At 39.4% G+C, this 14,685-nt stretch overlaps 4 protein-coding genes across 9 annotated transcripts; 2 read left to right on the plus strand and 2 right to left on the minus strand.

Moving 5' to 3' along the window:
- The first annotated feature begins 205 nt into the window (after positions 1-205).
- On the plus strand, positions 206-1,636 carry LOC137573960 (mitochondrial import receptor subunit TOM22 homolog). The gene is made up of 3 exons (XM_068286065.1): positions 206-546; positions 729-773; positions 886-1,636. The coding sequence occupies exons 1-3, from the start codon at positions 430-432 to the stop codon at positions 1,192-1,194; spliced, it is 471 nt and encodes a 156-aa protein (XP_068142166.1). The 5' UTR covers positions 206-429; the 3' UTR covers positions 1,195-1,636.
- On the minus strand, positions 1,584-4,232 carry ida (anaphase promoting complex subunit 5 ida). Its single transcript, XM_068286064.1, has 2 exons — positions 4,040-4,232; positions 1,584-3,970 (listed from the first exon to the last, which is right to left on the minus strand). The coding sequence occupies exons 1-2, from the start codon at positions 4,157-4,159 to the stop codon at positions 1,817-1,819; spliced, it is 2,274 nt and encodes a 757-aa protein (XP_068142165.1). The 5' UTR covers positions 4,160-4,232; the 3' UTR covers positions 1,584-1,816.
- A 121-nt stretch (positions 4,233-4,353) lies between these two features.
- Positions 4,354-6,534, plus strand: mkg-p (monkey king protein). 5 transcript variants are annotated; one of them, XM_068286208.1, is made up of 3 exons: positions 4,354-4,464; positions 4,592-4,842; positions 4,906-6,534. In XM_068286208.1, the coding sequence occupies exons 2-3, from the start codon at positions 4,626-4,628 to the stop codon at positions 6,420-6,422; spliced, it is 1,734 nt and encodes a 577-aa protein (XP_068142309.1). In that variant the 5' UTR covers positions 4,354-4,464; positions 4,592-4,625; the 3' UTR covers positions 6,423-6,534. The 5 variants fall into 5 exon arrangements, with proteins under 5 accessions (XP_068142309.1, XP_068142307.1, XP_068142310.1 ...); XM_068286209.1 differs by having other exon boundaries at positions 4,369-4,435; XM_068286210.1 differs by having other exon boundaries at positions 4,377-4,464; positions 4,595-4,842.
- Positions 6,424-14,090, minus strand: LOC137574091 (uncharacterized). Of its 2 annotated transcripts, XM_068286204.1 has the most exons (5): positions 13,986-14,090; positions 12,196-12,271; positions 9,903-10,285; positions 8,362-8,969; positions 6,424-8,305 (listed from the first exon to the last, which is right to left on the minus strand). In XM_068286204.1, exons 3-5 carry the CDS (start codon positions 10,234-10,236, stop codon positions 7,067-7,069), a joined length of 2,181 nt encoding a protein of 726 aa, XP_068142305.1. In that variant the 5' UTR covers positions 10,237-10,285; positions 12,196-12,271; positions 13,986-14,090; the 3' UTR covers positions 6,424-7,066. The 2 variants fall into 2 exon arrangements, with proteins under 2 accessions (XP_068142305.1, XP_068142306.1); XM_068286205.1 differs by lacking the exons at positions 12,196-12,271; positions 13,986-14,090 and having other exon boundaries at positions 8,362-8,921; positions 9,903-10,680.
- Positions 14,091-14,685: the final 595 nt, after the last annotated feature.

The following is a 14,685-nucleotide window of genomic DNA, read 5'->3' on the forward strand; positions in this document are numbered from 1 at the left end:
CCTTTCTGAAATGATTACCAAATATATTTGCTTTTGTTTTAGATTGCTATGAACAGTTTCAAAATTTCAAATGAAAATTCAAGTTTTTAGCGTCTTTTTGTTGTTCCCACTATTACTTTAATTCTTACCCCTATTTGACAGTCTGGCAGCCACGTGACATATCGATCTCTAGTATTTTCTTTAAATATTTTTTAGTATTCTTAGGTAGAGCAGTGTGACCGTTGTATGGCAGGCATTTGCAAACTTGAGAATAAAAATCAATTTTTTTTTGTTCAATTTATTGCGACTTTAAACGGTTAAGTTACCAATCAGTCTCGATTATTAATGTCCGCCAGGGGTCACAATTAAGTTGCCCAGTGAATTTTTGCCGCTAGTGTTAAAGATAAAGCCGCAAAAGTGGATACCGATACTGTGAAAATTGAGGATTTGATGGACTCTGATCCTGAAATTGAGTTCATTGAAAAGGATAGTGGGATGTCGTCATTAGGTGGGAGCAAGGATGAGACGCCCGAGCGTCGGACAACAGGTCCCGGCACAGTGGCCACTGTAAGTAGCAAGCAGCAATAAAAAAATAAAGCCCAACATCAGGCAACGTGCTCCGGCTCGGCCTCTTATCGTGCTCACGTAATGGCACGGGTCTAGTTAAACGTAAAAGCAGGGAAGGGAGGGAGTGTTAACATCTGCTAGTTGGATTATCAGTTAAAGTGCAATTTATCTATTATTTGCAGACATCCAACGATGATGCTCAGAACGAGGGTGAAAACTATGATGATGTAAGTTGGAAAATGGAGCAACTGCTGCGATTTGTTTGTAAATAAACCATATCTAACCTCAAACCTGTTTCTACCATTTCTTCTTGTTCTTGTTGATCTGATGTTGTTGCAGGAACCCGATGAGTCTTTTGGTGAGCGTGTCTTGGCATTGAGTGAAATGTTCCCCGAAACCATACGCAATGCTGCCGGATCAGTCACCGGCGCCACAGTAAAGAGCATAAGCGCCCTTTACACATTCACATGCAATGCCTCCTGGATATTCTTTACCACCTCCGTCATTTTGTTTGCGCCTGTTATCTTTGAAACCGAACGCGCTCAAATGGAGGAGTTGCAGAAATCGCAGCAGAAGCAAGTGCTCCTTGGGCCCGGCAGTGCTATGGCCCAGACTGGATCGGCGCCCAGTTTACCATTAATTCGTTAATTTTTATTCATTACCACGAAGCGATGCGAAACGAAAGAATGCCACACACTAACTTTAGTTTAAGTTTATCGAAGGATACAAACGCTAAATATTATTCAATCAATTAATAATCCCAGCCAGGAGACGGCGCATATACACATACCAGCACACTCACCAACATCCTTACAAACCAAATAGCCGGAGCCAGGACCTAAAGCATTTGCAATTGGTTATACCCTCCCAACTGTAACCAATTTAAATGGAGATCCATTCTTAAAGAGACACAACGCAAATTCTCTGATATCCATCGTCGTTTTGAAACTTGAAATAGTTTTAGTTGTATTGTAGTTGACATATATAACTACATACATATATTGTATCATATGTCAAAGGAACAATTACGATGTAAACAAATTAATAAAACTATGTTTATTAAGAGTTAATTACATAGTTGAAAATCTAATGAGATTTTGCTAATATAATTACTATCTTATTTATCCTTTCGATATTAATGATGGATGAAATTTTGGTGAATGGAGAAATGGATGCCAGCTAAAATTTGTTTGTCATGCTGGTAAAGTTAGTACATTTTTATTTTTGCATGAAACTTCTTCATTATAATCTATGAATCACATTTGGAAATCTATGGGCTGCCCAAATACTCTCGCGGTATGGGATGAACCATAAAATAGCGTCGAAACTCTCCAGCATATTTATTTCTGAGGAGGCGTTCGCCAAACTCATTGAATCGCTGTGCCAAAAAGACATACACATCCAACACTTTGGCATGGGCGGACAATTTCTTGAAGGATTGTGCACATCTCTCCAATATATCCAGGCACTTGACCAATTGGGTTTTACGCGACTCAATGTTGTTGGGGGTAATTGCCATTAGACAACGTACGAAAACGAAGTCCGTTTTCGCTCGCTCGTAGAGTCCGCCATTGATGTGGATGTCATCCATGCTGCGCTTGATGGCTTGATATGCCTTTTGCGGCATATCCAAAAGAAGGAGAAGCTGAGCCAAAAGCATATCGACCAGAGCTAGTTCGTAGTCCATCTGTGAGGCGGCCATTTCTTCAGAGACGCGTAGCAGCAGAGTGACTGTTTCGCTGGAGAATCTGCCGTCGGCGATACTGCAATAGGCCAGTAATACTTGAACTCTTATCCTGAGCAGATAAGGCAGCTTTGGCTTGCGATTCAGTTTGTCGAGCAGGCGGCGGGCATTAAAGAACTCCCGCTTGGCAACATAGATAGACGAACGCTGTAGAATAGAATCCCACGGATCGAGTAGGTAGAGTTGATCGCAGGCCTTTAGGGCGTCATGCCAACGGCATCGATATATGCCTGATTGAATGATGACATGCGATTGGCTAATCATCCAACACTCGGCACTGGGTATACGCGGAAAGCGTTCACGTGCCCAATGCAACAGGACTCGGGACATACGAGGCTCTCCTTGGAGCTGCAGCCACAGAGCATAGGTGGACATAGCACTGCCCAGACCCGCGGATCCACTCTTATTTCTGTCCCTGGATGTTAGCAAGAGCTGGGCATAGAGAGCGGCCAACTGATGCTTGCCATAGGCACACCAAACAGTACTCCTTAGGGCCAAAGCCTCTGAAGCGTGCTCGGTGAAATTGTTGCGATTCGTCATATTGTCGCTATGATGCAACAGATCAAACAACCTCAATGGCTGATACCCGGACACTGTTCCCAGTTTCACTGCGAAATGCAAGGCTAATGTGTAATTTTGGAGCAGGGAGCTTTCAGCTTCAGTGGCTTCCAGCACACCACGTTGGACAAATTTCAAAGGCAATTCATCCCTAAGGAGGCAATACCAAGTATTGGCCAAGTTCAGACTACGCTTATCGCCATGTTCTTGGGCAAGCATAATGCTTTCGCGCAGGGCAGCCAGCGCCTCATCCCTATGCCCGAAGGTGGCATGGAGTATGGCCAGATTTACACAGAAATATTGATATCCCTTTTCCTGGCTCATAAGTCTAACTGGACTCCTGTCCAGAGCACGATGCAGGGCGGCCAGAGCATTGAAATAGTCTCGCACACGCAATTGATTCATATATCCTAGAAAATAGGGCATGGTGGATAGTGGCAAATCGTGGATAATCTCATGCACCTTCTGTTGCAGCTGTATGGGCGGCAGGGCCTGACATTCATTTATCTCAAGCAGCTCGGATTGATGATTAATGAAAAACTTTGCCTGTTTGGGAGCCCATTTACTTAAAGGATTACGGTCGAGTGTCCTAAGGAGTTTCTCCTTTGCCTTGGCCCCCGTTTTCGATGGATCTTGTCCTTCTATATCTGTGGCAGGTATCTCTTCATTTTGCCTGTTTAGAACCCCGCCGGCCACCAATTTCCGTGGTCCTATAGCCAAAGCTCTGATTCCACGCTCATAGTATGCACATATATTCCTATACATGCCCATCATTTCTGCGAAACTTAGTCGCTCCATTACCACGCCCACTCGCCGCACATAGACACCCATCATACTGAATTGGCTGACACCGTATTCCTCATTCAGCAATTCACCGATATTTCCCATATCTGTGAAATAGAATAATGCCTCAATGCTTCCCGAGCCGCATAGCTCAGACATGGCCTTTTCAAATGACTCCAGCATCAATGGGTCCAACTTGTATCGTTTCGATGTGATCAAATTGTGAAGCTCATTGTAGGTCATATCCGCCTCCTGGATGAGCTTAAGCATTAGCATGCAAAACATTCGTCGCCTCTGTGGACGCAGGCTAATGCCTGACTCGATCCAGGATTCCTTAACCTATCGAACAGTTAATGCGAAAATAATGCATTAACTTTAAATAAATCTTAGCTTAAATCGTCCCCTTACCGTTACATACTGTTTAAGTAACAGAAGTACCGCTATTTTATGTGGCGTGGGTGTCTCGATTCGTGGCGGTATTAGCTTCGAATTGGGATCCAATGTGTCGAGCTCTTCGAATAAATTCATTTCGCTTTTAATTTTTTATTTGTGTTTTTTTTGTTTTGCCGGCATCCAGCTGGCGCAGCCAACTTCACATCGCACAATGCCAATGGTGCACTTTCCAACACCATGCTTAGATCCGATAACTATCGACCGATAGGTTTTGCTCCGAAATGTCGACTAATCGATAGGCTTGCTCCGAAATGTCGATTAACCGATAGGTTTTGCTCACAGCAAAGGAACAGCTGAGTTTAAATTCTTTTTTTTTTTAATTAAAATACAAAATTTGAAACAAACTGCAAAGTAACGACGAAAACATAGTGTTATTGTTGGTAGTGCTATTGCTCCACTTTTTATACAAATTTATCCGCAAATCTGGAAGATCCACTTATCCGCTTGCACTCTATTGAAACAATCTTAAACTTAAACCACATTAACTTCAATGTTTCATCCATTCAGCAGCGGGATCACCTTTGATTATGACAACGCAAGCATGGAACCAGGCGATTCCGAACGCATTCAATTGCAACAGTTAATCAATCAGTCGCCCTTTGGCAAGGAATTGGACGCAATATTATATTTCTATGTTGCTCCACGGGCAAAGATAAATGAATGCATTAATGATGTGTGTATACTAATGCGAGAAAAGTTAGGATCCTGGATGGAAATAAAACCATTTGGTTCCATAGTTACGGGGCTATCCCTTAAAAGTATGTAACAGATTTCGGAAACCAATAAGTTTTAATAATCCTTAGTGTTTGTTTGGCTTACAGATAGCGACATTGACCTCTACATGGAATGGAATGGCAAAAAACCCAAATCGCGCAATGTTATATACAATCAAATCAACGGTGTGCTACGCAGCAGCATGTTATTTGACAATGTCTTTGCCATTCGGAGTGCTCGGGTGCCCATTATCCGCTGTAGACATATGCCGACTGACCTCAGCATTGACATTAATGTAGCAAATCCGAAAAGCATTTACAATTCACGTTTTGTAGCTGAACTTTTTAGCAGAGACCTGCGACTCAGGCAGTTGAATTTATTTCTTAAAATTTGGGCTAAGAAATCAAAAATTAATGGCCACGGCTCCATGACTAGCTATTGCCTATGTGTTCTGGTTGTATACTATCTGCAACAGCGCGACTTGTTGCCCTCCATCAAGAATTTACAGTCGACACAGTCACCCTCATATGTGTGGGGCGTTAATTATGCATACGATTTGAAGAATGTTCCGCTGATTTCCAATGATGTAAATATCTTTGATTTAATTCGTGGCTTTTTCAAATTCTACAGCACTTTAGATTTTGAGAGTATTTTGATTTCGCCATATTTAGGATATGCAATAAATCGACAGCTAGATTTTCTTGGACCTCACGCATTTCCAGACTATTACGCCCAAATGTCGGCCATTGAACGGGTTACAGGGACGCGACCGGAGCAGTTTCAAATGCAGCGCACTCTGTGTATTCAGGATCCTTTCGAATTGGATCATAACGTGGCTAAAGGTGTATCTAAAGCGAATTTAAAGTACATTCAGCTATGTTTCACATTGGCTGCTGACGCCTGTGATAATGCTAACAGCTTTGTAAATACCACCATGTTATACGATTATCTGTTATTCGGTTTGCTCGAGAAACTGGAGCAAAGCAAGCTGGCCAAGCACATGAAACCAAACCAGAGTTCGCTTGATAATACAAAGCATTCGTTTGTCTTATCTCCATGCACAAATGATATTAAAGCCCTGACCCAAAATGTGCAAATGAAAATGTTGAGCAGCGACAAGAGTATTTATTCGCATTGGTTAACTTGTCAAATAGAAACCATTAAGGATGTCCTCACCGAAGTCTATGAATTGGAAATGAAGGTTCTAGATGTCAGCCAAAAGAAGGAGTTCCCTTACTATTATATGTGGCAAATAAGCACTACGTTGGACACTTGGAAGGATCGTAATTTCACCCACCTGCCAGGAAAATCATTTTACCATAATCAACGCGCACAAACCGACGAGTTCGTCAGCAGCCGCCGTTCAGTTAGAGTCGATTTAAAAGGTTATTTCATAATGAAAGGCAAACAGGATATGAGGGAGTTGCGTATAGAAGTGCGCCCCTTGCCAGGCGATACCATGACAATGACCAAAAATGGCAATCTCTCAAGATTTTTTAAATCTCTAAAGAATTTTCTTACCCACTACGGATTTGCGGAAAGAATCTCAATTTGGCAGTCTCTTCAACCAATGCATAATGATGATGCGTGTGAATCTTCAGACATTGAAAAACAATCAAGTTAGGTTTTGGTTTCTTTTTAAAATATGTTTTATCTGCATGACGAAGATTCTTGGCTAGGCCAAAACTAAATATCTTAAATATCTCTTTAAAAATAATCAAGTTAATTTTTACTAATTTTCATCCCTCTGTCTTTTTTACTATAAGTGAGTTATACGTTAGTTCTTAAGAGAGAATCAACAAGGAATGAAAACTTTGTATTGAAGATATAATTTGCATTATATTGAAGCTACTTATGTATACATATATAATTTCTTATATGATTTAAATCGCGCTACTATTAGTTAGATTATATCTAATTATTGATTGATTTGACCCCTTTACATATTACATATATACATACATTTGTAGATATTAAGGAAAATTCAAGATTACAATAAATCTAAGTAAATTGAGACTACTGTATATGGACATTGGACATTGGGAAATAGAATTGTTTGTATTATATTGTATACCTACATATGTATATACATATATTATGTCGCTGGAATAAGACAAAGAGAGAAAGAGTGAGAGAGAGAGGATCAACAGGGTCGAAGGGCACTAAAGCTACTTGATTTTGACTTCTATCATATTCATATAATATGCATGTAAAGTTAACGGCACTTGGGTTAGGTTTTTTGTTTCTAACTTAAACTAGTTTTAACGCTTATCCCTTGGCATGTGTCTTACAATAGCAATACTTTTTGGCTGCCACATCCTTGAGGCAATCCGCTTCACCGGCATACATATTGAGCCGGCTAACCGAACCGGTCACCGTCATGGTATCACTCACAACATTATGCCTCACAGTGGCCTCGTACAAAGCCTTGTTGGGTGAGGTGTAGAATATCAGACGATACGTGTGATCATCGTCGGAATCATCGGCATTGGGCTTAGCCTCAAAGGCACTTTTCACCGACTGGAGGGCAAGGTGCTGGCACAATTTCGTATATGAACCATTCTGAGCTTCGGCCACAAAATCATTAATATAATGAACGGTTCGCTTGGCCAACAGCTGGACATGCTTGGAGTTCTTCGATATGGTCTTATACGAATGGCATGTACACCAATGATCTTCGATAGCAACTTCTTCGCAATTCCGATTCTCGGACACGGGAGTAAGCAGACTCTGGCAGACGGGACATCTCAATGAGGGGCCCAGTGTCTTTAGGCCACCCTCCACGCGTCCAGATAAAGTGAGAATATGCTTAAGCGTCATATGCAGGTCATAAGGGGTGGTCAAACGATTGCGGTTCAATTTGAGCGCCTGAACAAAGTCGGGATGACTTTGGCGCAACTTTTTGGGCAGCCAAAAGAAAAGTGTGGGCAATCGCTCCTCATAATGTCCCGACCAGGTGGATCTGGCGGGCCCAAAACGTAGGCCATGATCACTAAAGAACACCACAACGCTGTTCTCCATGGTGCCCTGCTGGACCAATTGCTGCATATAGTTGACCATATAGTCGTCCATCGAACTGGTCTGCGACATGTCGCTATGACTGTGCGTGTTCGTCCAAAAGAATCCAAAGTATGTGTCATTCAAATACCGACGACTGAACTCCAGGGCATAGTCATAGATGTGCTCGGAGGCATAGCTATAGCCCAGACAGTGGGGCATTCCGGTGTCGATGGTGCGATAGAGCAGTTTCTCAGCCGCCGTCAGATAGGGACGCAAATAGTAATCCACCGGCGGTTTTACGAATCCCTGCCTCATGTAGTTGAATGTATTGATCTTTACTGCATCCTCGCCATAGGCTGTCGCAAACCCATAATCCTCATACATCTTCCAAATGAATTTACATTTGTCCAAGCCGCCTACTTTCCATGGTGGACATTGCGTATTGGCGTATTCCAAGCTCCAACCGGTCGACATGGCCATGATATTTGGATAAGTATTGTCATCGATCTGCAGGAAAAATTGCTTAAAGTTCGTCAACCATGGAAACGGGGAGAAGCACTCACCTTATTATAGCCAGCCATTTCGAACCAATCATTATCGTATAGATATTGAGCAGTTTTGGGCATAGCCCGTATCAGATGAACCCTCGAGAGACTATCAATGCCAATCATCAAGACACTGAGCGGCCTCTCCTCATCCTTCTTCTTCTTCCACTTGTTCAGTCTCTCTCGAATCTCCGTTTTCTCTGGTATCATGGCATGTCCATTGATATAAATCTGTTTGCCATCCGATGTGCATTTCACTATTATGCTCTCCACTCCACGTTCCAATGGATGGCTGCTGCCCTTGAAGCGTTCACATTTCGTGTAGTTAACCTCCGTGTCATTTAATCGCTCCACGGACATGTAACAACAATGGAATTGTGCACCCACTTTGTAGCTCCTAAAGGACGTACCATTGATACTCAGGACATATCGCTCCGTTTTGGCATCAAATTTCACATGGGTCAATGGTGGCAATTTTTGGCACTGTTTGTATTTGGCTCGCTTAAAATAACGCATCACTTCGGCCTTATAGGGATCCAGATCCTCGATTTTGCAGTAATTGCTATATACAAGATAGCCTTGTGGCACAATCGTAATGGTATTCATTGTAGCATTTTGATTAAGTTCTGATTGAATTATGAGACGTGCAACAACAAAATAAACAAAAATTAAAAGACAACACAAGGAAATGAAGTAAGTCGTCGCGCCGACTTTGGTATACCATGCACCAAGTGAAAGGCATTTTTATAGCCTTACACAGGGACAGTCAGATGTTTGTAATGCAGAGAAAAAGACGTTTTCGATCCCATAAATGAAATGAAACATGAAAATCTTCATATTGGGACCCCTATATCCTTTAGTGCTGTACGAAAAATAGGTGAAGGTCTTGGAGTATCTTTATGAAATTAACTGGGATCATATTTCTTAGAATGAAACATTATATCTCCAATTTTCAATAAGATCCCATGAACGAAACACCAGTTTTAATTAATATAACAGACCCAGACTGTATACCTATGCATGTGTGTCGATCACCGATCCGCGAAGAATAGAAAGGGACAGAGAGTTTTAAGGTTATGTACATATGTATGTTTTAAGCGTGTAAAAATGTTATGGTCAAGGACTCCAAAGGTATACAAACTTTGGCACAGCCTAAGTTAGCTTTTGTGTAATGAACAGTAAAGTTTAACCAAGTTGGGAAAAGTAAGTAGGTAAAGACAAGACAATAAGTTGTTGTTCTTAGAAGGCGGAAGTAGGCGTGTCAAAAATTTGAAATAAACTTGATTAGCATACATACTAGACAAGTCTATGAGGAAAATTTCATGACTCTAGCTTTTATAATCTAATTCATCTAGATGTTTATACAGACGGACAAATAGACTTCGACTTGGGGCTAATCAAGAATTTAATCTCATGACGTTGGATAAGCTTTCTTTTCCCCACTATACGTTTACATTTTGATGACTTTAATGTATTATTTGAAAATCTGAATTTGAAAATGAAAATCTCACATAAAACAAACATAAAGAAACATGCAAAAGAAATAAATCTCTTCTTACCATCCATACCCTCCACTGTGGACTGATGATGAACTGTCAAATAGTTGCCCGCATGGAGTACATTCAGATCTATCACATTGGCCCATTCCGGTCGTCCGATTACAAAATAACAGAAAATAAACATCAGCAGTGTACCCAGTACGGTTTTCCTCCGAACTTGACGCCGACATCTGACTGACAGGGATTTGATCAGGGTCGTAACTATGGTCATTTCACGATCACCATCCGGATCGGGATCCCTGGCTCTTTGGTTTGGTCTCAATTTCGCCATTTGTATTTCCAGTTCTTTGGATTCCGATTCCAGTAACGGACAACGGAGTTCGGCCATATCCATGACATTAAGTTTGTAATCCCTTTAGGGAACTATAGTCACCAGTCACCTTCTGCGCTAGCATATGGTGGAAAAAACAGAAAACAAAAAACACACAAACAAATCGATGAGATAGCTCCAATTTGATGGCAAAGTATGGAACGGGGGGGCTGGATTGGACCCCACTCCCCACTCCCAAGGGATGGTTTCCACTAGACACTTTTCGTTTCATGCACTTTTCTGTTTAGCAAATGCATCGTCAATGCTGTCGACTGTCGAATTTTAAATGTATTTTTAGCCTTGTTTGCAAATCTAATTTTGGCCTACACTTTTGTCATTGCCACCAATTGCAAAATGCAATTTCTGTTTCTGTGTTGATTTCTCTCTGTCTATGAATAAATTGTGTGTTAGGGGTACTCGAATTCGAATTCGATTCAATTCACTTAATTAATGCATACAAAACAGCAGCTTGAAATAAATAAATAAACCCAAACGTTATATGAGGGAGGAACCGACTTCGACACCGTCTGATCCATGAATGCGATTCGATAGTTTAGGTTTCGGACCTTGCCGCGTCGCCAGCATAGAATTGCGTCAGCGAGACTATGATGGTGATAATCATGCAGGAGAGTCAGATGAAGGGGGCGGTGGGAGGGGAGGGGCTAAGTTAGTGGGGAAGTGATTAAGTGTATATATATGTATACATATATGTATACATTGTCGACAATCGATCAAACATCACGATGCTGCAGTGGTTAAGTCTTGCTTTGGCATCATCCGAGAGATGGATAATTTAACTATGATGTGAAATTTGTGTTTTTTTTTTTTTTTTTGTCTCTCTTCTTTTTATTATTGTCTATACCCATTTTGTGGCTAGAGCGTATTAGACTAATTGAGTGTGAAGAGCTTTTTCCCTTAGTTAGGGTATTTTAATGGTCTTGTCTTTTTACCATTATGATGTTTATGTAATGTATATGTAATAATAATTTTATCCGCTGCTTTATGAATTCGTTTATTTGCTTATCACGATTTTTTGGTTTTTCTTCTTTTTCTTTTTGTCTTCCTCACTTCTTCTCTGTGGGTAATCAACAAATTCGCATAATCAGCTGATTGAGCTGGCAATTATTTAAACATTTTTATTTATTTTTTTTTTCTAGTTGCTGTTCTCTTTTTTGTCCCTTTTCAATTCTAATCTCATCAACTATTTATATATATTTAAATGCGATAAAACGACTGAACGACCTTAACCCTTGTTTGATTGTTCTTTTCTTAACCCCACACAAGAGATTATTTCAAATATTCTTAGAAATGTTTTCAATTTCTTTGGCTTTCTTTGAAATTTCTTAGTTCTATAAGAATTTCAGATTAAAAGTCTTTGTTCTTTGTAGGGTTAATAAAGTAACAAAAAAAATTGACTTTGTTTTTATCAAATTTATTGGTTTATCAAGAATGTAATACTTACTACAAATGTGTGTGTGTGTGTGAGAGAACATTATTCAAATTCTATATAAGGGGTACACAATTATTTCACTGCCTACCAAGTTTGCACCCCTCGAACACACACACACACACAGACTAGCAACTCAAATTGACACCTTTTTTGCGTGTGTGCCAAGTAAATATAATATATATGATACATTTGTATGTTTGTGTATATGGAGCTGGGCTTTTTTATGTGTTTACCCATTAAATTTGAGAAATGTGTCGCCAAATGTGAAGTGCATTATTGGCAAGACCAGACTGAACGCTTCAACTGCCACAAAATGCTTATTAACAATGGATTACCAATGGGTCACATGATGTAACAAATGGGCGGAAAAAACTCAAACATATATAACTATATACATACATACATATATGTACATACATATGTATATGCATGTATGTAAAAAGGGTTCAAATTAGTTTGTTGAAATTTAATAGAAGGTATTTTTTAGTCACACAAACTATATATACATATATTCTTGATCAGAAGACGATTACCTTAGCATTAACTTAGAAATTTGGTATTTGTGTTGACGACTTGTCGGATCGGGCCACCATAACTTCATATAGTTGCCTAGAAGAGAAAATCCTGCTTTATGAGAAAAATCTCACAATCAGTAGAAATATAGTTAGGTCCTTTCAAATTAGACTTAGTAAGAAATTTCTGATAATATATGCATTTATTATAAAATTTTCCTTATCGGTATAGGAAATAGTCTATATCAACCTAAATATTTTGTGCACACACACTAGCAACTGTGTGTGTGTGTGTGTGTGTACGATAACTTAGACGATAACTATGTATATATGTACATCCATAAATACATACATTTGGATATTTGTATATACAGTGGCGGCCACAAATTTATGACTTTTTTATTGGCTCCTAAGTAACTTAATAGAATAATATTTTCTGTAATTGTTCTCAGATGATGGAATCGTAAAAATGGTCATCTTAGTTTATTACATTTAAAACTCAGTTTTAGTTTGGCCTCAACTTTCGATTTGGAGCCAATTGAAAATTTGAATTTTGTCTAAAATTTTTGTTGGTCCTTTGGGTGAGGCCATTTCGTGACATTATTTTGTCATAAATAATCTTTTATGTTGGAATTCATGGCCACCACTGTTGATCTAGAGTAGAAAAATCTTATAAGTCAACAAGCATCCGGATGTAGTTTTTATCTAACAATAAGCGGAAGGCCTTCAACCCTGCAAGACGTCCAAGAGAGTGCCTCAAGGCCTTTTGATCATTTTTTTTAAAATCATTTTGCAAATTAGTTTACATTAAATAGTTTCATTTTCGAAATTTTCGAAACCTTTTCAAAAAAAAAAAAACAAAAAACTATTAGACTTAGAGGGAAAACCGTAACTTATTCAAGGACATTTTGGTACATGAACTTCGAACGTAGTCAAAATTAACTTTTTCTTCTTGAAAATTTTGAAATTTTTTATGGAATTCTTTTTCGAATGTTTGTTTCCTATTTTTATTTGTAATTTTAATGGCTTTTTAATGTTGAATTTACACGTTTTTTTGTGGTTTTAGTATATTTTTGTGAAAATTCTTTCTTGTCAATAAAATCAATTGTCATTTGAATGAAATGTATATACCGAAATACTGGATTGATCAAGAAACTGGTTTATATGGCTAACGAGATTGCATATGTTGTCCCAAACCAACAAACATATGTTAGGGTATTAAACATATGTATGTAGAAACAATAATAAAAAGCAAAAAGCAATCAAATTGTTTTCACATAAAGTTAGTCATAAATGCATGCGATCATGGCTAAATAGTATATACATATGTATTTGTATTGGTTTTTAAGATATGCATCGAATTTAAATGGACATGAAAATGTTTTCAAATGTTTAAACAATTGTTTTATATACATATTATGTATACATATGTATGTCTGAGAGTATGAGGGTGAAGGGCGCATGAGGCATGCATTTAAGTGTCGTTGCAGTGTCTGTGTGTGTGTGTGTGTGTGTCGAGGACACTTTTGTGTAGCTGTAGTAAAACACTAACGAGGAAAAGCTTCCATTGAAGCATTTGCTTTTTTTTATCTTTTTTTTTGCAATTGCAACGTCAGCGCTAAAAAATGTTGCCATTGATGGGGGTTTGCTTTGGTTTGGCTTGGTTTGTGGCAGATACACACACACACACACGCACGCTCACAGGAGATACACACACACACACAACACTCACAGATTCTTCCTTTCACCAAAAAAAAAAAAAAAAAGAAAGAAAACAAATAACTTCTAATTAAAATAGAGATAGAGCTCACTTGATCACAAATATTGAACGATATGATATTTAGTATATATGTTTGTAAATTTGCACAATTTATTAAATTTAATTGATATTGATGGTCGTATATCGAATTTCATGTCTCTACTGAGTCCTTGTCCTACTGCATTGCCTGCCAAAAGGATAATAATAAAGGAAAATACATTTTTTTTTTTGTTGTTTTTTTCCCCCCGTTTTGTTTTTGCAGTGCCGAGTCAACAGACGACGACCGAATACGAAGAGGCATGACAAAAAGAAGAAGAGGAATCAGCGGCGGCAACGGCAACATCAGCAACAGCAGCAGCAGCGATTCCAGCAGCATGCAATGTTTATTTGCAAACTTTACAGTTTGACACTAACTGCGTTTGCGCAGAGAGACAGAGACAGCGCGAGAGATTCACACTCTCCCAAGCAGAGAGAGGATTCAAGCAGTGGTGAGAGTGAAAGCTAGCAGCTAGACGCTTTGTCTGGAGCTGCTGGCCCTCTACACGTGCTTTTTGACACTCAAACTGTTTCTCAGTGTTTCGGCATCATCGTAATTTTGACTTTTAGCGCCAAAAAGGGCATTACCTTCTGCCCGCTCTCCCACATACATATGTATAACATATCCTAGATACATAACGGTATTTCTGTCAGTAAGCAAAGAGACAGGTGGGGGAGCGAGGTGGGTGATGCGGCTGAATGTGATTGTGGCATTG

Source organism: Drosophila tropicalis, unplaced genomic scaffold (genome assembly GCF_018151085.1).
Source record: "Drosophila tropicalis isolate 14030-0801.00 unplaced genomic scaffold, ASM1815108v1 contig_443, whole genome shotgun sequence".
NCBI lineage: Eukaryota > Metazoa > Arthropoda > Insecta > Diptera > Drosophilidae > Drosophila > Drosophila tropicalis.